We start from the raw sequence: 24,289 nt of genomic DNA, 5'->3' as shown, positions 1-24,289 counted from the left end.
GGCCCGGGCGGCGGGAGCGAGCGAGGGAGGGAGAGAAGATGGCGGCGGCGGGGCGCGGGCTGCTGGCGGCGGGGCTGTTCCGCGGGCGGGTCGCCATTGTCACCGGCGGCGGCACCGGCATCGGCAAGGCCATCGCCGCCGACCTGCTGGCGCTAGGTGGGAGCGGGGCGGGCTCCGCAGGAAGCCGCGGTGGGGCCGCGGGGCGGGCGGGTGGAGTTTGAGGGGCCGGCTGGAAGTGCCCGCGGGCTGTGCTGCCTGCTGGGGGCTGTCGGTGCAAGGAGCCCGTGGGTGGGACATTGTGACAGGGGCAGCAAGGGGTGCGAGGTGAGGCTGATGTGCGACTGTGCCTTTTGGCCCGCAAAACGCTCGCTGTTCTAAACACAGAGGTCAGTGAGGTTATGTTAAACCAGGACCCTTTCTCTCAGACTCTCCCTTCAGTGAGGTCTCGTCTTGTTTCAACTGGAGGATTTACGAGGTTCTTGAACCTTGACTCTTAGACAGCAGTTTCCTTAAACTGCTCCCGCACAGTTACATCTTAGAGACGTGGTGCTTCTCACAGTGTCTGCGATTTCAGGAACGTCCTGAAATTGAAGAACATCTTCATGAGGCACGGCGTAGCTTTTCTTTCTACGCTGAATATAGAGAAGTAGTAAAACCTAGACTGAAAGGCAGTCTCCTGACTTTCTGGTATGAGACCAGGAGAGGTAGAAATGACTCCTACATCCACTTTGCAACACCTTTCCTGGAGATTTCAACATCAGTGCTAGGGATCATCAGCATCAGACTGGGTTTGGATAGTTTATTGTCATGATTAGATTCAGCGTCTTCAGAATACCACCGCTAGTGTTACAGCTCTAGTTGTCACACTCCCGTGGTTTGCATTGCTGGAATGTGCACCACTGCACTGCATTGTAAAGGGCTTTCTTTGTTAAGGCTGTGCTGGGAGACATCTCTGTCTCTCCTGGCCTTTGTGCCGCAGCTTTACGCTTGCTTTGTAGAGCTGAATGGAGGATTAGTTCTGCTACCTTTGTATTACTGGGGAACTGAGTATTTTTTTTTTTTCAGATGTCCTTACATGCTGCTTTAAAGAGGTACTTTTTAAGCATCATCACACTGTTGGTTGCTGATGTTACCCAGTTATCTTAAAACTGTGCTTAATTTGATCTTTGCTGTTTTCCTCAAGCAAAATACAATAACAAAAGTGTGTCCGTAACAGCTTAAATAGAACAGAATAGAAAACAAATCTATACAAAGCACATGAAGAAATTAAGAAAGAAAATGAAAAATTAAGAAAGGGCTATACAGGGCCTAAAACTGACTGAGTAACCTTCCTTATCTGTAGGCTTGCTGGTTACTACTGACAAGATGATGATTAGCAATTATTTCCATACATGTCCTGCACTTCAGCTAAGGAGACTGGCACTTACAGGCATAGGAGCAGACACATAAGGCTAGTCATTATATACACTGTTTATATAACTTGTCTCCTTTCATAATGTTGGTCATGATATTCATTGTTTATGTAATCAGTCTCCTTTGAGGCCTTCTGGGCAAATTTAAACCTCTTATCTGGAAACTTGTGCCCTTATCCCTGACACTATCAGTAAATGGTCTGCTCATTCTTTGTGAAGAAAATTAAGTGACATTATCAGCTTGCACAGTATGTACCAAATGTTCTTCAGTGATTAGAATCTCTCCCTCTCCCAGTCAGTGCACTTAGCAAAAATATAGTTTCTTACTGGACCTTATTCTATATCAATGTGTGTATTTATAAGCACTTAAGTTGGTAAATACAACTGGGCTACTGTGATTCAGTATTTTGTGTTAATTGGTAATTGTGTGTGACATGTTATGAACTTTGCTTTAGTTAGGTGGTTGTACAAGTGACTGGAATTCTTAATTAAAAAAAAAATCAGACCTCAGAGACTACTGTCTTTATATGTGTTGTTTTAAGATGGCCACTAATTAAAGGTGAAGCTTCTATTCCTATGGATATGTAGTTGTAAAGCTTCCCCTGGAAGAATTAAACTCCTCTAATTTTAATATTTTTTTAACATATAGTTTCACAAAACAGCCTGAGTCAAATGAACAGCTTGCTGCTCTTTCCTCCCCCTAGTTATTTTGAGTTGATTCTGGTGTTTGCTTGATCATATGAGAGGCCAAATTCCACTCTGCAACAGAGTGGGGGGAACCCCCACACCTGGCAAGATATTAACTTTTCCCTTTGGTTTTTTTGGCTGGTTGAGAATGATTTATATTAAAGCAGATGAGAAGCAGACATGATATGAAGGAGAGATTACTTCTGCTGAATTGCTAAAATGATGGAAGGAGCAAGACCTCCTTGTCTGCTTGGCTAATAATTTGCTAATCCATTGCATGATATTGCATGCCTGCTGTATTTGCACTAGGAATTAATTTGGTGTCCTTTGGTTTAGTCTGTGTAGTAACAATTACTGAAGCCTTAAAGCTGTCCTGAATCCACTGGTGTGACAGAAGAAATTAGACTGGTTTTAGTGTGAGTGCTTGACTTAAAGTTGGCACCTACTTTGTTTTTTCTCTGTAGAATGAATTCTTCTGCCTCCAAATGCTGGGAAAAAAAGTACTTGAGCTCCTGCCTTATTTTTTTTTCTATCCTTTCTTCAGCTAGGATTCTGCAGTGCCACAGTGAGGGCTCTGTTCTCACTGTCTGTAGACTGCAGATAGGGATTAATCTTGTGAGGCTATTATCCTTTCCTTCAGTCATTGTAGAGTTAAAAACCAGACCATTGCGTTTACTCACTGCTAGTCAAAATTACTGCCAGTTGTACAAGAAGACTATTTTTGTGGTTCTAAGAGCAAGCATTTTTTATAATCAAGATCTGCTGAAGCATCTTTAAATCACTTAATTGATAAATGAGGCAGCTGTGAGCAGAAGCAGCAGAAGTGATGTCTGAAATCTGCTTTGCTGACTCTGCAACTCACAGGCTATCTTCTCTTCTGCAGGAAGGAGAGGAAATCTTGTGGACATTTTTTTTTTAATTGCTCTTTTCCTGCCACAGAGGGATCTTGTTGCTAAGAAGCATCTGACATCAGTCATTTCTCTCTTTTGCAAGAACTTCAAGACTGTATTTTCTAGTCAGTGACTAATAAATGCACATCCTACAAGATATCGCCATGATGTTACTAAAAAATGGCATAATTTTGATAGCTGAATGATGTTTCATTTTATCTTTACAGGTTGCAGTGTTGTTATTGCCTCTCGTAAATTTGACCGATTAAAAGCTGCTGCAGAAGAGCTGAATGCCAGATTTGCTTCCATGAGTCCTGCCCAAGTGACCCCCATAGAGTGCAATATCCGCAAAGAAGAAGAGGTAAAGATGAGTGACCTTGTTCTGGGGCTTAACATATTGAAAGCATATTGTATATAAATTGTCAGATCTCTAAAGATTTCTGGCCTTCTCAAAAGTAGCTTAGATCAGGAGAAAGGTGGAACAAAGATCAGTTAAATTGATCTGGTTAGGTGTACTTCCCAAGGGAAGACATTTGTTAGCCACCTAAGCAAAAAAGTATTTGTAAATATTTGCAAATATTTTTCTGACCATGCTTACATATTTCAGGTATTTCTGGGAGATGCAGGCCTTGGAACTGGCATGTTCTACAGCAAGACAGAGCCCACTTAGTATGATTCTTTGTCACATTGCTGTGACAGAAGTGAGGGGGTGTAAACTTGTGAAGATGGAGACCTCAGAATAGTTCCTTCAAACAAGAAGGCATAACATGGAATCCGAATGCTTGTGACTTGACACAATTGCCCTGCATTGTCAGTTTGGTTTGTAGTAGAGCCAAAAAACCCCACAGGTATATAATATTTTGGCTGTGTCAGAAATTTTGGTTACAGTTTGAGGTGTGCCTCATTGCAAGCTCTGTTACTGTTCAAGTTGATTTTTAAATTTTTTCTTCATATTACAGAAAATGGAAGATCAAGAACAAAAGTACGTAATCCAGGTTCTTCAGAAGTCTGCATGCACCTCCTAATTCTTTTTATCTCTGTAGTTAAATATTTAAAAGTCCAACTTCAGGTTGGATTTTTGATTTTTTGAAGACAGCTAGAAAATTTTCCAATAATCACTGCTTCATTTTTCTAAACCATTCAAGGTCTCCCTTAACCTAGACATTAATGACCTTCAGTAGTTATAAGGATTCTGGAAATATCCTAAGATATAGACATAAAACAAATAAAAATTAAAATTCTTCCCTTGTGGAGCAGTTCGTACCATAAAATATTTATAATGATCTACTCAGACTTTCTCTCCTGAAGGAGATGAACCCTGGGGCTCTGCAGTATGTCACTTCACCTAGCAATTGAATTTTAGGTGTGTATTTACTGGCATCAGCAGTGCAACATAATAGGTTATGGCAGATGTCAGAGGGCAACTTGCATGATTAAAGCTACAGGAAAGAGGAGCAGTAAAGAGGAAAAAGGTTTAGGCCTTTTTTCAGGTCTGTTTCTTGTAGAAAGTACTCTGGCATGCTTAATAATCTTCTGCAGGTGAATCTTATTTCTGTATCAGTGGGAAATTGATTAGTAGGAACTACAGCCTTCTGGGAGGTTTGGGATTTGCTTGAGTGGTGAAATGGGATAATCTCCACTAAACTGCTGTTCCTTCTTTGTTTCCTTCTTAATTGTGGCTAAACACCTATTTGACAAAACAGGCTTAAGTGGCTTTGGAAATTTTCGAAGGTGATTTTCAAGCCTTCTTTATAATGCTGTGTAAAGAGTTTAGGCATTATTCTGTGTAATGGGTAGCCATACTGATACTTGAAGAAACTTCTGTCTTTGCTAGAATTGTCATGTTTCAAATTTAAACTCTACCCATTTACAGGCACACCAGAACTTTCCTAGAACTTTTCATATGATATTAGTGAAGCTTCTATTGGATGTCTCCTATCAGTAGAGAGACTTCAGAGGGAAAAGGCAAATGAAACTCTAGTCTTGAACTTTTCCGTTATTGATTTAGTCTTATAGTTTGACTCACATCAATTCTGCAACTGCTGTTATTTATTTCTGTTAAAGTCCTACTTATAAAAAAAATTAGTATGAAAATTTCATGGGCCTTTTGCTGACAATCTGAATAGCAAATGCAATTTCTGTTGCATATTAACATAAGAACTTGTGTACCTGGTAGATATTTCTCCATTCCAGATGCCCATCTCCAAGACCATGTATTTTGTTGGTTAGAGACATCCTGTAATTTTTGTTCTTTAGCTTGTGCCTCTCTAGCTCTGTTCTCTTCTTAATGCTGAGATTCTCAAAGATTGCTAAATCCTGACCATGTGTTACTTAATTTCTACATTTACTGTTTGACCAGAAATTTGTGTTTTCAGCTCTCAAATTTGAAGTGAGGATAGTGCTTTCTTACACTAAGGTACTTTGGTTTGTAAGTGTAAACTAGATAAACTCAAATTAACAATTGTTAACTTACACTGCTAAGAACTGTCAAAACTGAAGTATATGGCAGGTTTTCCACATCCCACTGTTTACTATTGCTTATTTATTATGTTTCCTAGAGCAACAATGGTGAAAACTACTTTTTTCCTAATTTGCACTTGCTTGCCTTGTGGAAACTGGAGGAAAAGTACCTTTGGGCTTTTACTTTGATTCAAAGAGTATTATACATCCACTTTCAAAACCTACTCCATTCTTAACTTAAAATTTAGTGCCTGGGACTTGGAGTTATAGGAACAGGAATCAGTAAAAGATGGTAAGGATTTTTCTAGCCTAGGAGGCAAATAGTGAGTAGAAGTAACACAGTAATATAACTCGCTTCACTTTTTCATAAATACAGGAACAACTTCTTACAGTGGAAGAGGGGACGGGAGGGCATGTCAACTTCTGGTTTCCATCATGAAAGAAATGAGACTAGTTACAACTGTGTTAGCTCTGTGGTACTCTTTAGTAACATTACAACTCATTGTTTGCTTTCAGCTTAGTATGAGTGAAGAGTATTTACCTCAGAAATCACAGGAGCACATTGTTGGGTAGAGAAGAACAGCCTCTGCAAGAATTCTATGTGAGTCACTATATCCTTATTAGTTCTTATACTAGGTACCAAAGAACATGTGCAGGAGAAAAACATTATAAATGTTTCAACAGGAAAAAAAAAAATAGGAGTTCAAACTCCCTTAGATGTCAGAAGTGATTTATCACAAGCTTCAAAGCCCAGGAAGTTTCCTGAAGAACTACATAATTAATTTAATATATAATTTACTCTGACACCTCAGAAGTCTTTCTAAGAGTAAATCTTTGTTTCAAAGGAATCCACCCTGATCACCTGTAGGAACAAGCCATTTCTTCATATTACAGAATGCCATTTTTTTAAGCCCTCTTTCTCCATTAGTTGTTCTGCATTTCTCTAAAGGCCTCTATAAATTTTGTCCTGGTTTGAATTTTATAAACTGGAGGGAGGGACATCGAATAGGGAAAATTTAAGAAGATGAAGGTGCTTTCAAATTGCCAGAAGATTATTTTTTGCCTCCTATTGCAAATCTTAAAGTAACTGACCTGCTTTGAAGATGACACGGTTCATGCCTCTAGTTTGGATCTGTGAAATTCAAACATTAGAAGGTTCATCCCTCATCATGTAGTCCAGGATGTTTGTTGGAGCTCTTTCTAGCCTAGGAAGAGGCAAAGAAGGTGCAGTGAATTAATTACTGCAGAAACTTGATGGCAAATAGCATGGGAATAGCTTAATGAATTCATATTTTTAAGTCTCTAAATCTTCATTCTCAGAAGTCCTTCTGCTTTCTAGCAAAGCTTACTTTTTGTTTAATGTGCAAGAAATAATCCTGCTTGATGGAGGATTTTCAACCACTGCATAAGCTGTCAGGCTTATTTTTGTCATGAGTTTGCTGCTGCTTTTGACTAGTTTTGCATTGAGTGTTCTGTAAAGGATAAAAAGTCTGGTTTACTTTTAAAAATGGCAGAGTAGAGGATAAGAGAACCTAAGATTTCTCTATGTTGTCATCAGAATGTATTTCTATATTCTGTCATAGGCCCTTATCCTGGAGCAGCAACTGTTCACCTGTTCCCTTTTCCTGTGGTTTGGCATGTATATAGTGATAGATGTTGCTTCTTAGTGATTAGAAAGCTGAAGTGATTTTCATTGTTTGCATATTTCCTGGCCTCATAATGTGTTGAGAGCAGATCAGTCTTGTTTTTTTTTTTTTTTTTCTCTTTTGCTGAGATGCAAACTGGCCAGTTCTGTGTGCATGTGTATCTTTATTTGTCTCTTTTTGTGTCTTAAATTTTGAGCTACAGCAAAATCTGTTGACAGGGACAAGACATGAAGAATTAATGCCTGAATTAAGGGGAGGAAGGGAGGGAGAGAGACTGAGAGAGACAGAAACCAACCAGATGATAGTCACAAGCTGTGGATGCAGCAGTGTAATGTCAGTCTTCTGGAGGCACCACCTTCACACTGGCCAAGTTTCAATTACCCATGGGGTGGTCACAGGTGCCATTCCCCTAACTTGGGGTGATGTGTATGAGCAGTTGCTTCCTTTCCCACAGTTTGCCACAGTGGGCATTTTTGTCTGGATGCATTAACCAAGATGTTCTAACCTGATCTTACCTCTGCTAGGCCTGGAATTAATGCTTTCCTGTTGCAAATTCCTCCATTCTATGCTTTTCTCAAGTTCCTGCTTTGGTGGCTTATCTTAGGGTTAAGTTCCTTCTGTGGCCTTGACAGTGTTTTGAGACAGGCAGCAGTACTCTTTAAATCCTTACACTTTTAAAGCCTTTTTGCAATACTCTGTAGACAAACATTTCTTTAACTGGCACCTAGATAAGTAGAAGCTTACATATCTAGGTAAGTGGAAGATAAATCCTTGTACTTCTGGTAGGCCACAGGTGTTCTTGAAGTCAGAAATTCAGAATTCTATTCATGGTGTCTCCTTTTCATACTTGAACTCCAGCAACAGAACCTGCTGCTGGATCAGACCCCGAGGGTAAAATCTGTCAGCTGGGCATCAAGACAACTTCAGACAGACTCAATACGGTGCTGCTTAGCACATACCTTGTGTCTGAGCTCACTAGTAGCTTTTCCAATAAACTTTATAGCTTAGCATAGGCTCAGTTGGTTTATAAATACTTAATGTCTATCTGTGTGAAGCGTGTAGTGAAAGACTGGCTTGGTGGGGAGCTGTGGATAAGAGATTCCTGTTGTTGTACTTTTAAATAACACAGCAGTAACACAGTAAAAATACCTGTTACCACTGTGCCAGAATGCCTATTAGCTCTAGCCACCAAATCACAAATCTCTAACACTCTGCAGTGTTTGCCTGTGTGTTTTGCTCACACAAGGTGACCTGTGAATGCATGTGGACATTAGTCCCTTTTCCCTGAGTCAGTGACTGCTGTCATCTCAGTTGTCTGAAAGTGCTGCTGCATAATACATCTAAGTTGCAGTAACACACAAAAGTTCCTTATTTCAGAGTTCCAGTCTTCTGCTTATGTCTGAAGTGCCTGATTTTGTTCTTTTTTCTTTTTCAGAAGAAAACGTCCTAAACTAGTAGCTCTACTTCATGCAGCTTTCCTTTGCTTCCAAAGAGAGTCTTTAATAGTTTTTCTTAGAAGTTCTTTCCAAGTGGATATTTTAATTATAGCAATAGAAAAGAATCTTCTTTAGTAGTGACTGTGATTTAAATATGTTCTACCAGACCCTCCTTCTCCCTGTGCTGCTGGCTGCTGTCACCATGCTTACTTTAACTGAGAGAAGCACTGCAGTGATGCTTTTCTACAGCACAGAAGACTTTGTGAAGATTGCTACAGTTGGAGCCTTCTGAGGTGTCACTGGAGAGCCTTTTGGCCTTTCCTGACTTTCAGAAAGCAGAACTGATATGCATTTGTTGTTGTTGGGTTTTTAATTTGTTTTTCATGAGAATATGGTGCCACACGTAGGAACAACAACAGTTCCTTAAGTGCAACATATGAACCATTTTGAATTGATATGCTATAGCATAAAAAACATACATTTTGTCCAGCTGTTGAAAAGTTGCTTTAATGTCTCTTCTCAGTGGATTGTTCTTGTTAATTTGTTTTCAGTCTTTTCTTTATCATTCTTAGTGTTTTTCCTTCTCTCTCATCTTTCCACAGTCTGAATAGCCTTTATTTGTTCAAATCTTCTTTGTACTGAAACTATTTCTGTTCTATAAATGAGCCCATATTTCAGTGACTTACAGAGAATAATATTCAAAGCAACATTCTCAGACTGACAGGGAGAAGAGTTTGATATTGCTGAGCAAAGCATAACTTTTGCTGCCTAGCCAGACATAACTTTCCTTTGCTCACAAAAAGAGAAAAGTAAATGCTGGAATGTCCTTGTGGTGTGGCTGTTCTCACAAGCTGTGAGTTTGGGACTGCTGCCACAGATGTTTTAGTTTTCTGTGTTTTTTCCTCACATCCCACTACCTGCAGTGACTAATAAGTGAGGAATAAGATGACATTCAGAATTTGAAGATGGGAGTTTATTTTTTTTTTTCTCAGCAGGCACTAGTTTTTATGTCATTATGTGTTTGTTTAGGGTTTTTTTTCTTTCAAGAGGTGCATCCTTACAGGATACATATTGTCCTGTTAAAGCATTCTGTGCTGTTAGAAATAAAAGATTAGTAAGTAAATAGTAAGGCAGCCTTTGTGAGACTGGGTTGGTGACACTCATTGTGATATACAGATAATGCATTGCTTGCACGTTTTTTTATTTCTGGTGTTCTATTGCTAACTCAATACAGAGAAAGGCTGATTGATATCTTCCCCTAGCCCAATCTGTTTGAGTGGCAGCATTGTTCCACCTGTTGGCTTTTTATTGTGTTTTTCTTTGACCACAGATGCTAGGTTATCTTTTTATATATGCTTGAGTAGGAATAACTGATGCATGGTATCTAGTTATGATTGATGATGTAAGCAGGAAACAGTCATGTTGTCCCATTTCCTGTTTCTTGAGATAAATATTAAATTATTAAGTTGTTGCTATGGAGTTCTTACTACTATCTTGCAATAATATTTTTGCTGAACAAAACAACTTATATTTCCCGCATTTTTTAGACTTCATGTTTTTTAGGGCAATTAACCTTCTTACTCTGTGTAAGAAGACCAGCTATTGCTAACTCATATGTCAGAGCTGTAGTGAATATACTAAACTTCTAGGTAAGGATGATAAAACTCGACAAGATGAGTTAGGATTTCTATTTAAAATGGTCAAGTATATGGTCAGATAAAAATAACAGTAGCTATTATATGGAACTTTTTGCAGATCTCATGTGAACAACCCCACTCTTCTGAGAAGCATCAGGAGATTCTTAGTAGGTCATATGTAGTGGGCTTTTGTGTCTGATTTTACAAATCTTTGGCAGCTTAAATCCCCTCTTCTCTGGGTGCTGGTATTCTATGCAGTACCTGCATTATACCAGCAAAATTTCCTGAGTAAACATGGATACAGCCCAGTCCTTCTTGACTGCCTAAACCTGTCATACCAATTTACAGCCTCTCTGAAGGCTAGACCTCCTCTTTTTCACGGCGTGAAAAGGGCATGAGGGAGAAAATACTGTCTGAGAACAAAATTGGGTGTAGTCCTTGATCAGCATACCACACTAACAAATACTGTTTCAGGTAGAAGCTTTGGTGAAGTCTACACTGAGTCTGCATGGGAAGATTGACTTCCTGGTGAATAATGGAGGGGGCCAGTTTGCAAGTCCTTCTGAAGCCATCCGTGCAAAAGGCTGGAATGCTGTGATAGACACAAATCTGACAGGGACCTTCTATTGCTGCAAAGCAGGTAAGGTCTGAGCATTGAGCTTTTTGTGTTTATTTGGTTTTGTGTTTTACAGAAATACCAGAAGATAAGAAATGTCAAGTCTCCCTAGTCTCAAGCAGTGTCAAGGGAAATACAGGTTGGTTATTAGGAAAAAGTTTTTCACAGAAAGAGTGATAAAGTTCTGGAATGGCATGGTGGAGTCACCATCCCTGGATGTGTTTAAAAAAAGACTGGGTATGGCACTCATTGCCGTGGTTTAGTTGATGTGTTAAGGCATGGGTTTGACTTGATGATCTTGATGGTCTCTTCCAACCTAGTGATTCTGTGAGTTGAATTCTTTTCATGCACTTATCTGACTGGATATTTGTTTTCCTGAATCTCATCCAAAGCTTTGCATTAAATGGTATATTACATTTGTTCATAAATACAGAAATGTATTTAGGCAAGCATGATCTTCTGGTTAAGGCCAGGTTTGGGAAGTCAGTTGACTTGGATACTCATTTAAAAGACTATAAGAAAACCACTTAACTTTCATGGCCTGTATTCTCTGTGTAACATAGGAAAATAGTTTCTTCAGGGATATAAATTTAGTCTTAAATTTAAGTATGGTATGTCATTCTCAGATAGCATTTGGAATGTGGAAATTAAAGTAAGTTACATGGAAACATGAAATCTTGATTTCCACCAAGTGCTTTTTTACAATCCTTAAGCCTTACCTGGACTGTGCCTGTTTCCTCATGGCCTCACCTCTGGATTGGCAGGGCTGTCAGGGCTGTGGTACAAACAGCAATTGTTTCTCCAAACCAGTATGACAAATGTGTAGTGTGATTGCAGTTAAGACTCCAAATTTGGTTTTCAGTTGGTGAGTTCATTTGTATGCATTTCTTCTGATATTTATAGGTTATCTTCCTCCTTCATACAGTGTACAATGCCTGGATGCAAGAACATGGAGGAGCCATTGTCAACATTACTGCTGCCGTGAGAAATGGCTTTCCTGGAATGTCGTAATATATATTTTCTTTTTATACTTTCCTATATTTTCACCCCAGAAGTACTAATTGTTCCTAAACACCTCAGAAAGGTGTGTACTGGGCAGCAGGAGAGTGTAGAAATACAGAGGTTAGGTCAAGAGAGAGCAGGAGTATCACTTGGCTGTATGTGGGGATCTCTTAATGCCTCCAGTAGATGGCATCTCTGGTCTCTCTCCATTTGTTTGTAAGAAACTATGAAGCAAGACTTGCCAGTGAAGCTTTAATTGGAATTGGCTCCTTTTTCTGTTTTTCTTGTTTGTGTGTTTGTTTTTTTTAACTTGGAAATTGAATTTCTGTTGAAGAAATATAAAAATATATTTTTAACAAGTGTTGCATTATCTCTCTTCATCCTCATTCAGGGTTGAATGGCTTCAAAACCAACACTTTTAAGGAAACACTTTTTTCTCACTAGCTTGTTCTTCACAGTAGAGAATAAATACAGAGATCCACATGGTGGTGCTGAAGCTACAGTTATTTGAGTATCTCCATTGTGGTATCTGTTTCAACTGTCATGGCAAATAGGCTGAAGATGTTTCAATTTGAGTGAATTAAGAGGAAAAACAAGCTCATTCTGAATAATGGTGGAAAAATTCTCCTAAGTAACCACTGTATGTAGACGGCTAGTCGAAACTACTTCCAAATTAAATTGAGTTGGAAATTCTTGCAGAAATGTACTGTTGAAAAAGATATGCCTTTACAAGTCCAGCTACCACTCATGCCAAAAGTCACCTGATAGGAGTTTTTATAAGTATTAATTTTGAACATAGAAGTTGTCATGTCTCCTCAGAGTGTGTCTGGAAGTTATCTATTTCTGGCCTAAACATATTAATAACTTATCTTAAGTTTTTCTTAAGTTTTTCGTATTCTTTCCCTGTATTTGAAAAGCTATTGTATCTGTCTCCTCTTAGTCTATTTTGCTAGGCTAAAGCAGCTAAATTTATTCATTTTCTCTGACTGCAACTGTCTACAATTCATTACTGCAGTAATTTTGTTTGCATTTGTTCAAGCTTGTAATAATTTCAGACTGGTTACTACAGCAGCAAGGCGTAGGAGTTCACTCTGAGTCTCATGTCTCTATCTCCATCTACCTACAATATTTTCTGAATAGTGATTTACTTTAATCATGTTTGTCAGATGATTCAAACTATCTTCCAGACCACTGTTCTTCCAAGTTTTGCTTTACCTGTGCAAGCTACAGGTAGTTTTACACAGTTTGAACTTCAGTTGTTTCTCTTTTTATAAGCCTCCTCCTGCAGTAGAGTGTAGCTGACTCCATGTTGCATTGGAAGAGAGATTTTAAGTATTTCTAGCAATGACAGGAAATCACAGCATGGCTTGTTTAAACAGTGAAGCTATGGTCAAACTTGGCAACTAGAGAGTCTCTCTCTTGCAGATGCTTGGTCCAGCGACAGAAAACCACTCTGAATACCCTAATGAGGCTGCAGTAGAATTAACACTGGACACACCTAGCTAAGGGAACAGATGCTTCCTTGGCTTTCTTTTCTCCATAGGCACACAGGAGCTGCAAGAGCTGCAGTGGATAACCTAACCAAGACTTTAGCTTTAGAATGGGCTCACAATGGAGTGAGAATCAACAGCGTTGCTCCCGTAAGTAATGGCAAATGATCTGATTAAAATCAGCTATTACACATAGTTAGAGCTTTTGGACCAAAACAGGTTTTTAAATTTATTACCAGTAACTGTTTGTGGATTATTTATATATTTGTTTATTTATAATTCCCTTACTGTGTTCTTTGGACCATTTGACAGTGTTTCGTACTTTTGGATGATGAGTCAGAGGATGTGGGATAAAATTGCTTCTGCTTTCTGCCTTGACTTGGCACGCTTGGTTTTTAGTTTATTTATAGCTAAATGAAATAATACTGGTAGGAGTTGGTGACCTGTCTTACAAAGCCTTGATATAAAATTACTGATTGCTCTGTGTTTCAGTAATGGATACTTTACTTCTGAATTCAGGAAACCTTTTCTGTTTGAGGTTCAGGTATGCTGATGGTTTCTACCTATGTGTACAAACTTATTTTGAAAATCTCTGAATGTTTCGTATAATGCCTTTTACTTTGTCTCCTACATGTTAAGTTAGTTTAGCTTTAGGCATATAAAGAGATTGTAGTTGGAGTGTAGCTTTCTCTCAGAGAAATCATGTATAAAAATGTGTGGTTTGATTTTTTTTCATAAAAAATTCATGCAGACAGGAAGCCACTATACAAGTCAGCTAAAATATGCCTGCCACATTTCTGAGGAAGTAGACAGCAGGTAGAGTTGTTTTAAATAACTGTATAGAAAGCAGATTTTGTAGTGCTGCAGATACAAAAGTTGTATAGAAGCTCTAGCCTTGACATTTGAGAATGTGTGATCTGTTGTAATTTTCTCTTATCCACAATTTATTTTGCACATTTACTCCCTTGAAATTAAAGAGGAAACATAAATTTTGTCCAGCTACTTCTACAGTCAGAATTTAGCTTATCTCACAGTGAGTGTCATAAGTGTCATGTTTGTTTAAGTGATCCCTAGGAAGATCTTGCTACTATTTTTGTAGAATGTCTGTGTATTCTGTTATGCCTCTTGTCCTAAAACATCTGGCTTGCTTTGTTTGGCATAGCATAGAATGCTTAATGGCAGATGTGTGTTAATCATTCAGGTAAAGGCTTTTATGTAACCTTTGTGAGACCCAGTTCATCTGGAGACATGTTAAATATTAAGATGTACTGACTTGTATTTCCTGTTTATCTGTTTTTTCTGATTTATCAAGTCTTGGGGAAGTAAGTAATTAAGACAGCATTATTATGTGAATATACTTTTCAGGCATGCTAATTACCTAATGACTCATGCTGATTAGATATTATAGCACATGTCAGAAGACGTTTTTGACATGCAAACACTTCAGGGCTTTGGCTCTTTCAGAAGTATTTGCTAGCTTTGTTACTGTGCTGGTAACAAAAGTCCATGTTGTAGTTACAATAAGACTTCTGTCACCTTTGTGGACTTATCAGGTAACAATACAAACAATACAAAATTGTTACTGCTTTATGGGAGGAGAGGAACCTGTAGGAAATGGATACATAGAGAGGGAAGTGAGCATTCTGAAAGAAGGAGTTTCACATACATTATAGAGGTATCTTAAAAATCTTAGTATATGTGCCATGGGTGAATTCAAATTTTGCTATTTTACTTATACTTGAGTCCCAAAAGTTCTGTCCTAACTGGTGGATGTAATTCTGTGTTCACTTTGCCATCTTCCTTCTCAAAACTTCCTTCTCACTAGTCACTCTGGTGACTGTGTGGTCACCAGAGCAAACACAGTCATCTTTTTCTGCTTCTGAATCAGCTAAGTAGGGAGAGTCAGAATTCTGACTGAAATCTGTCCACTTCTGTAATTCACAATAAATCGGTCTAGTGCTTCTACAGATGACAAGAAACTTTTGAGAATTTATTCTTGAGGCTTTGTAGTTTCCTACTGTAATTTAACATTAAATGCTTGAAATTTCAAAGCAGCATCTGAGCTTTTTTATACTCCACTTTTGTGTTATTGAAGTGACAGCAGAGAATTGGAATAATCAGAATTATTGTGCTTGAACAGAGATGTGGCTAGCAGCCAAATTACCTTCTTGTATAAATTATACTATGCCATTACATTCAGAAACTGGTATTCAAGTGCTCTTTAGATAGTTCAGTCCCACAGAAAATCAGTACTGACAACTTCACAATTTTAGAATGATTAGTTTAAATGTATGCAAGAGAACTAAGTCTCACTGTGCTGTTTTTAAATAGGGACTGGTATTTTCGGAAACTGCTGTTGCAAACTATGGAGAACAAGGTGTAATGATGTGGTTAAAGAGCATACCAAAGGTTCCTGCCAAGAGGTCAGCTGTCCCTGAGGAGGTAATGTATTTCAGAATGCTTCTGATATGCCTACTTCTGTCTCTCTATTTTGAAGCCACTTCATTATATGGAGAACAAAAAAGATTTACTTTTGCATTGTGATGGAATATTTAAGAAGAAGAAAGCTTGTAGCAATGTGTGGTTGTGCCAAGTGCGAGACTTAACCAGTAGTCATTGTTACACAGAAAATTTCATTCAGCTGCTTCTTACAGCTGAAGTGTTTGATTAGTAGACATTATTTCTTGAAGAAGTTGATTTCAGCAGAAAGGACTGAAAGAATGAATATTAAGGAAAAAAAGTGTATCTTAAATGCACTTAGCTCTCTTCCACCAAGAATGTGCATCTTTGATAAACTGATCAACCTTTTTTTGGTTTTTTTTGGTATCTGATGCTGCTCTGTGACAGTTTTCTGTTTTTCCTCTGTTAAATGCTTGTGGCTGGAAGGATGGCTTTAAGGCTGTTACAGTTTTCATTACTAAGTAGAAAATCTTACTAGATCTTGCCTGTCAAAGTTTTCACAAGCTTCTTTGACATGAACAATTCCCAGCTGTTTAAGAAATATTAAAATTTGAGATTTTAAATTTAAGATTTTAAAATGTCATTCTTTTGCTAGATCTCTCCTGCTGTATGTTTCCTGCTGTCTCCAGCTGCATCATTCATAACTGGGATAACCATGGTCGTGGATGGTGGCCAGAGTTTGTATGGCCATAGCCTAGAAATACCCGGTAAGAAATGGGCTCCAAAACAATGCCTTTCAAGGCATGAAGTTGTACAGTGGGAGGAGACCAAAGTAAAATGTCTAATTTCTCAATCAGCTAAGTAAATTCTTTTATTTGTTTTCCTCAGATCATGACAAATGGCCCTCACTACCAGAAGGAAAAAATTCTGAAATGCTGAAAGAGCTTGTTTCTGGCAAGTTCAAACCAAAACTGTAAAAGAAAGAGATTTTACCCTTGCTGATAATCTCACTTTGTGATTTGACCATATTATTCTTAGTAATAATGTCTTTTTGCTCATATGTAACTACATTAAGTGCCTTGATTTTTGTTGATTTATATTTAAAACTTTTGAAATGCTTTACATTGTATGTGTCTTCTTTGAAAATCTCACTCTGAAAACTTTCAGTCTTTTGGGGAGGGAAAAGATATAAAAGACTATCCATTTGCACAGACATTAAGTAATGAAGAATCCCAGCAAGAAGGGAACACAAAGAATACTTGTTTTGCAGTGAAGGTAACCAAGAGGGAATGTTTAGGAATCCTACTGTCCTCGATGAATTTATGCAGAAGGTAATTTAAATCTTTTACTATTAGTTGCTTTAGTAACCCTTGGGTCAGTATTAGCTCTACACTATTTCTGTTCAGCCACATACTGATTGTTCAACAATGGTTTTAAAGACCAAGTAGGGTATGTGTATCTCTGAAAATAAATAAAAATAAGATGGAATACTGTTATTAATGTTTCAAACTAATATGGCATATCATATTTTGAATGTTTTTAATTGTTTGCAGATATAATGACATAATGGATTTAAGGTGGCTGCAACTTAATTTTGATAACAGAATAAACTGATAATAAATACAGTGATGGAAAACAATATATATTCAACAATTTAACATGCCATATCCATGGTGTATATTGCAGTGCTCTCTGCAGTATGCTACACTGTAAAAGAGAAATTTGGAATTCTTCATTTGCCAGCTGAAACACCTTTTATCCATACTTGTTGTCTTACAATGTTAGCAGAATTTTTTTCATCACTTTCTTTAGGTGTGGTTTTTGTGAACAATGCAGAGATGCCATTTAAAAATATAAGTGTTGTAATACATCACTTGAAGAGGCTATATTTGTAAATTTTTTGTTCACTTTAAGGCAAATGTTCCCATGTCTGCTCACGTTAGTGAAAATATAAAAAATACTTAATGACTGTGTTTGTTTGCTGTAAAAACTGAAATTCCTGGATTCAAGTTGCTGCTATAGAAGGGAACTTTTAGTACTTCATTTTGGACTGAATGTAAAAGTTTGATGGTTGTTTTTTCTCTGCAAAGATGTTTGACTTTTGTGTCTTTCAGTAAAATGTGTTCTTATATAGGTACATGTAGATTGCTTTATCATGAAAATGAAATGAATGACAGTTTTTTGGGGGGAGGGTAGTTTGAGCCATCATGTGTGTTCTTTCTGCTTTATCCTCTTTCTGTAGTAACTGAACAGTCATTTATGTGACTGTGAGAAATTGGTACAGAGATAAAGCCAACTTTTTTCAAACCTCTTGTGCAAGGTATATTTTGTTTATTGCAAATATTAGTTCAGGGTACTCAGCAAGAGGATTCCTGGAAGCAAATGCATTTGTTAGATAAATAACTCTAGAAGTCTAGCCCATTGCATTCAAATGAAATTATTTAGTTTATTAACACATTGTTTTGACATCCTTGACATCTTTCTGGGAAAGAAGGTTAAACATGAATGAGCTTGAGACTTGTGGAACTTACTTTCTCTTTATGTTTGACTGTGAGTTTCTATGGTACATTTCTGAGCCAGGTACTTTGGCTTTAAAGTGAAATGAAGTGAATTGATTACTTTTATTATATCCCAGAAATGTTCACTGAAATATTTGAGTACAAACTTGGAAATCATCAATTTTTAATCTTGCAAATTTCCTCTTTAACTATGCTATAGTGTGTATATTTATAAAGAGGGGAAGTTTATATGTAATGATGGTGAAATTAATCATTCACCCCAGGAAATCATGAGACCATCAGAAAGGTGAGCATTCTTCTGTGTGGGAGATAGTTTCAGTCTGCAGTTAATAAATTCCTTCACAAGTAAAACTATAACAAACCTTGCTTGTGCTGAATACAATTTGACCTTGCCTTCTTCAACTTCCAGCAAAGCAATGGCTGTATAAAGAAGATGTCAGTTAATTCTTTAGAAGAGGCTGTGTGTGCTTTTTCTTTTTAACTGGCAGGAAGTTGAAATAGGCAGCATTTGTGGAGCCGTAATATGCTCAGCTTAGTGCAATAGGATAATATACTCAGAATACTCTACAGATAAATCTGTTTTAAAAATACAGAAAATACATCCTCAGAAGGAGAAGGGGACACATCAGTGTTGTCTGCTTTTCTCTGCTTTTTCTTTTTTTCCCCAGTAATAATATCAAGGTTCCCTCATAAGCTGAGGCTTACTGTGCATAATACTAACATTTTTATCACAATTGTTTAGATATTAGGATAGTAACTCCCTTGCTGTAATAGTTTTGCAGTAATCACAGCCTTTCCTTTATTTCCTTTGGGTTTTTTTTTTGTTTTTGTTTTTATTTGTATTTTTGGGGGGTTTTACTTTGTTTTTGTGGTTTTTGTCTTGCATCATGGATTACATGAAGTGTTTAATTCTCAGAACAGAGGTTTTATTTTGGTTTTGCCTCTTTGGTCCATTTTTATGTAGATTAAAATTATTTTAAAAGTTTTACAGCACCTTGCATAAACCCACAATTGTGTCAGCTGGCAGCAAGAATGTTTCATGTTTCTGCTGTAGTGCTGCAGATAATATCAACTGTAGCAACGCTCTTCCTATGCCAACAGCCCTTGATCAAAGGGCATTGAGAGGTTAAAAGAAATGGGTGTGGTAGCAAAAACATCCTTGACCTTAAGATTGGGGTATCTGGAGTTCAGAGAACAGGACTTTATTGAATTTATTGTACAAGGGAGGTGAAAGCAACTGAGAAAAGGGCTAAGGAACCTCAGGAAGAATCAAGATTAACTGACCAAGCACTGAAATGTAAACATTTACTGCACTGTATAATTCTAATAAGCAAAGAGAAGAATGTTGGAATGACAGTTACATTTACCATTCTGTTAGAAATCTCTTTTTGGTGGCTTTAGTATTTACCTCTGGCCAAACCTCTGCGTATTCTGCCTATCTCTTATCAGATATTCATTTGATGGATGAATAGGTGCTTACCAACTGCTACAATACACCACTATCTGGTGTTATATCTGAATATGTGTCATAGAACTTTACATTTGTGACAGCAATGTAATTCACTGAAGGGGAACTTCTGTCAATTTCTGTCAACTGCACTTGCCTTATGTTTTACATAAGATACAGAAACTCTTTGTATCTGTACTCTTAAGCAGAATATTGCTCATTCAGGGTATTTATTTAGGATAAAGTGAAGTCTGATTATTCTCTGGGCTTGCTTAGTGTAAAATGAAGTCTAGGTTGTAAAAAATCTTCATTCTTTAAAGACTAACAATTGTGTTTGCTGAAGGGAGAATAGCCTGTGCAATGTCATTCTGCAGTAAGGTCCCTTGTCTGCTTTAAGATGTAAATGAACAAATATGAGGCAACCATTGCTTGTTACAAGCTTTTTATGTCTGTGTTTAGTCTTCTGAACAGGCACACAGAATATCCCCTATAATCTTTAAGAAAGTGTGCTCTTTGCAAAATAGTGTAATTTAATATACTTCTAATCAGTATCTCCCAGTTTCCCCTTGCCATCTCAAATAGCAGCCTTGTGTTAAATGGCTGAGTGCTGCAGATGTTAGGGGAATTGCCTTATTAGTAAAGTCAACAGTGTCTCTATTCTGGGTTACTGAAAATGGCTGAGTCCTAAAGGTAAATGAGTTGCTTCATAAATACTGTTGCTCGAGATCACTTAGTGATATTACATTTTTATAAATCTTCCAGCAGTGGTTTAGGACTGTCCTCCCCAAGATGTTTGCTCTTCTTTTTTTTTTTTTTTTTTTTTTTTTTTTTTTTTTTTCCCCATTAGCCTTACAGTGATGGTGCATTTGGATTGGGTGAAAGTACTGAGATGAAGGCACTTGTTTCCTTCTCTCATGGGAAGGCAGAGGAGCATAGCACACGTGACTAGTGAAGGTTTGAACTAATACTGCTGTTTCCTCAATGCATGGGAGCTGGATTTAAGTTTATAAACAGACTGTTGGCCCTCCTTCTGGTGAAGAAAGACTGGATTATGTTATAACATGCTGGCATCTCAAGCTTTACCCTACTGCAGTTCCCAGAAGAAGGCATTTTGACTTCTGTTATCTGCTCTGTCTCCAGCAGCTTGTTCCTCTGTCAGTTAACCCCTCCTTTGATTAAATATTTATTAAATTAATCACTAACTTACCCTTTTCTGGATATCATTCAAAACGTGGTAATACGGTGCCATCTATAGGAAGGAGTGGTGGGGAGGCAAAGAAACTTGGGAGAAAAAGGAGAATGATGGCATGGCTCTGAAGAGGGGCTGGTTTGTTCCTTTTTAGAGTTTAGAAGCTGTGGATCTAGTGTCAACTAACACAGGCACATGTATAGCCTCAAGCAATACATGTAGGAGGTAAGAACCTCTCATTGCAATGAGGTATTGATTCTGGAATTCAGGGAGAGCCATTCTGCCAGATTTCAGTCAATTGCTTGAGTACACTATCCTGAGATGTGCTTACTCTGTAATTTCCACCCCCACACCTCCCAGCTTCTGTCACCTGTACAGGGTTTGAACTGAATGGATAAATAACTGATATACTTTATTTCAACTCCTGTCAGCTATTTTTTACTGTTATTTTCCAAATCAGCAATTACACTGTGCCTGTAAGATTTATTTTACTCTGGTAGGATGATAGATGATCCCAGAGCCATGCCCCTGGGTTTGGGCTGAGCTCAGTGTGAGACAGTATCATAGGTGCTGATCCTTGATGTTGATAGGTATTTTCTATCTCAAAGTCAATATTTAGTTGTTTATCCTGTTCCTGATACTGAAGATGCTCTGCTTTCAGGATTATGTCATGATCACACTGATGCCTGTCAGGATGTACATCACCTCTGCATGGCAGTCTCGGGATGCTGCTCTGTGCTGGGCAGGCTTTGTGCAGCAATACAGAGCTCACATGGGCAGAGAACTGTGGGATGATCTTCCACAATCCTTCCTGGCTTCTTCTGTAGTGAAAGAACTTTGACTTCAAAACCTTCCATTTGCTAAGCCCTCCTGCATCAGTTAAATCCAGATACAAAACACTAAAGCTGACAAATGGCAATGAAATGGAACATTAAGGCAAGGGAAACACTGGATGTGTATTCAAAGCTGTGTAAGCAGCTGTGGCTCATTGATTTTGCTTGATGGTGCAGGAGCATCACACATCAGCATTTTCTTGGCTGTTTCCCTATTGTTTGGCAGTAAAGGTCACCTTTTTAACTTCCCAATTAAAGACCCTTAATCATGACAAATGTCTTGTGAACACCACTGACACAATTTTCGCAAGTCTGAAGCAGTGTCTTAGCTTTGAGATGACAATGTCCCCTGCATGATGGCTCTGGGATCAGTGAGTTGGTGCCTTGTGCCTTGGATGTGCTGCATCAGATGCTCTTTAGCACTGGCTTCTTCAGTGCCTTTTAAAGACTATGATGGTATTTTCTTTTATAATTCTTTGAAGTCTATTTTGGTAGAAGATCTCAATCAGGTTATGGACTTTGCGGGCAATTACTTAGTTTTATATGTGGTTCCCACTGCAAATTGATATGTAAATCTTAAACTTCTGTTCAAGTATTATTTCACATGTTTGTTAAGGGTGACCAATGTAGCCCCCAACCCTTGTTTTGGGTAGATTTTGAGTGCTTGTTCAGGATTTGCAAACCTCTTGCTGTCTTACATGTTAAATACCTCTTAGCACATGCCCAGAAAGCAGCATGTGAGCAGCAGTGGAGTCAGGTGCCCCAGCAAAGGTCGCTGCTGTCTCTGTACAGCTCTGTGTGAACACACCGGGCCTGGCAGTGTCTCAAAGGGCATCCACTAAACATGCACAGGTCATTTGTGCATCTCGCACACAGTAGTCATGCCTGTAAGGTTACTGGTAAATCTGTACAAAACTAATTACAGTGCCATGCTATTATTCACCGTCATCGGCTACTTAAGACCGCAAGGGTAGCTGTAATAGCTGGCCTGCTACGTACCAGGGACTGCTTCCTCGCTGATTAACTGAGGGTAGCATCCTTCTTCCTTGCATGCATTGACTTCCTGCGGGAAGCAGGTGCCTCCTGCGGAGCGGTCAGTCTGTGCCGGCAGAAATGGGCGTCCCGAAGGCGGCAGAGCGCCGTTCTAAACAAATCGTCCTAAAAGCGCGCACAGCCCCCATAAGAGGCAGGTCAGGGCGGCGCGTCCTGCGCCGGGCTGCGGCGGGGCCGGGATTTATACAGTGAGCGATGGCAGTGGTGGGACCGCGCTGCCCCTTCCCATCCTGCCCTCGCACGGCGCCGATCCCGCGGAACGGCACCAGCCCGGGCTTCTCTTACACTCGGCTGTCCGGGAGCGGTGAGCTGACCCACCGGCCTGTCCGGCGGCGCTGCGGCGGAGCCACACGGCCCCGGTGCCCTCGGCCCGGGGGTGCCGCGGGGCGTCCCCGGCGGGACTCGAACCCCGGGCGCGTCCCGGCGCGCACGCGCCCCCGCAGCCGCCGGGCGCGCGCCGCCCCCCGTCCGTGACGCCGCCGCGCGGTGACGCCTCGCGCTCCTCCCGTCACGGGGCCCGGCGCGCGCGGGGCGGAGCTCGCGGGCGGCAGCAGCGGCGGCCGCGGCGCTTCACGCCCGACGGGACCCCCGGCCCGGCCCGGCCCGGCCCCGCCGCGGCCGCAGCGCCCCCGGGCACCTGCCCGCTCCTCTCCGCCCGCCGAGCCGCACCGCTCCTTCCGCGCCGGCCGCGGCGCCGCCTGTCACCGTCCCCGCCGTGCTCCGGCGCGGGCAGGCCCCGGGCCCTTTCCCCCCCTCCCCCGGGGGGGTGGGCTCCGCTCCGGAATCCTGGCCGCTCCCTCCGCGCCGCCCGCCCAGCCGGGGCTGCTCCCGCCGCCGCCGGGAAGCGCGGGGGGTCCCCGGCGGCCGCCCGGCCTCCGCCGTGACATAGGTGGGTGTGCGGGGAGGGGCGGGCGCGGCGGCCCGAGCGCGTGCGAACCGCGGGGCGGCTTTGCCCCGGCGCCTTGCGGGCCCCGGGCCGGTCCCGGAGGTGCCGGGGCCGGGGGCAGCACGAACCCGGCCCGGTGCGGGTGGAGCTGCGCGGCACCGTAGTTGTTTGCGGTGCCGGGAGACACGCGCTAATGTTGCTCCCTTACATTACCGCTGCATTACCTGAAGTGTTTTTACGTGCCTGCCGAGTATTTCTGTGTCACCCTGAACCTTCCTGTGTTTGCTCGCTGATGCTGTGGTTTCTCGTCTTGGAATTGCTCTGCAGTGGTAGTGCTGTGAATTGGGTATGTAGGTCAGATTCTGCGAGATGTTTTTGTCAGGGGAAAAAGTGAATGTTTGATTATTTATTCCCGTGTTGCTTTTGAAGTGCATTGCAGCACCCACGAGGTTGGGAGGTTTTTCTGCCTTTTTTTTCCCCCCTTGGTTTCTCTTGCTTCGTAAATCTCTTCTTAGTTTTTGGCTGTGGCATTACTGAAGATCAAAGCGCTAAATTAGCTGGGAGCTTCTAAGCTGTATTGTATCATGCACTGTCCTTTAAGAGGGTGGTAAAAGATAATAGAAGCCTGCCTTAAAACAAGGGGGATTTCTAGTCCGCGCAGAAAACGTCTCTCAACTACAGCGTTT

The 24,289-nt window shown here is 40.1% G+C and overlaps 2 protein-coding genes and 1 long non-coding RNA gene across 4 annotated transcripts in view; 2 read left to right on the top strand and 1 right to left on the bottom strand.

Moving 5' to 3' along the window:
* Positions 1–26: 26 nt before the first annotated feature.
* Positions 27–18,546, top strand: PECR (peroxisomal trans-2-enoyl-CoA reductase). Its single transcript, XM_021526181.2, has 8 exons — positions 27–156; positions 3,217–3,350; positions 10,643–10,808; positions 11,710–11,791; positions 13,330–13,426; positions 15,608–15,718; positions 16,332–16,443; positions 16,565–18,546. The coding sequence occupies exons 1-8, from the start codon at positions 39–41 to the stop codon at positions 16,651–16,653; spliced, it is 909 nt and encodes a 302-aa protein (XP_021381856.2). The 5' UTR covers positions 27–38; the 3' UTR covers positions 16,654–18,546.
* LOC144246694 (uncharacterized) lies at positions 11,594–23,913 on the bottom strand. The gene is made up of 3 exons (XR_013340361.1): positions 23,828–23,913; positions 22,664–22,822; positions 11,594–11,719 (listed from the first exon to the last, which is right to left on the bottom strand). It is a non-coding gene; the product is annotated as an uncharacterized LOC144246694 (long non-coding RNA).
* Positions 23,506–24,289, top strand: part of MAP3K2 (mitogen-activated protein kinase kinase kinase 2) — a 49,068-nt gene continuing 48,284 nt past the window's right edge. For both annotated transcript variants that reach the window (XM_021526172.2, XM_021526171.2), the window contains exon 1: positions 23,506–23,606. The gene's annotated coding sequence lies outside the window, so the exon portion shown is untranslated. The remainder of the gene's footprint in view (positions 23,607–24,289) is intronic.

This window comes from Lonchura striata, chromosome 8, assembly GCF_046129695.1.
Source record: "Lonchura striata isolate bLonStr1 chromosome 8, bLonStr1.mat, whole genome shotgun sequence".
In the NCBI taxonomy this organism is placed as follows: Eukaryota; Metazoa; Chordata; class Aves; order Passeriformes; family Estrildidae; genus Lonchura; species Lonchura striata.
The sequence above is the reverse complement of the archived record's forward strand: the minus strand, read 5'-3'. Positions and strand labels throughout refer to the sequence as shown.

What these genes read in the sequence shown, in the direction of transcription:
- PECR (XM_021526181.2), top strand. Translation starts at nt 39, where the DNA reads ATGGCGGCGGCGGGGCGCGGGCTGCTGGCGGCGGGGCTGTTCCGCGGG. An exon ending in CGCCGACCTGCTGGCGCTAG is followed by an intron (nt 157 to 3,216) that starts GTGGGAGCGGGG and finishes TTATCTTTACAG; the next exon opens with GTTGCAGTGTTGTTATTGCC. An exon ending in CTTCTATTGCTGCAAAGCAG is followed by an intron (nt 10,809 to 11,709) that starts GTAAGGTCTGAG and finishes TCCTTCATACAG; the next exon opens with TGTACAATGCCTGGATGCAA.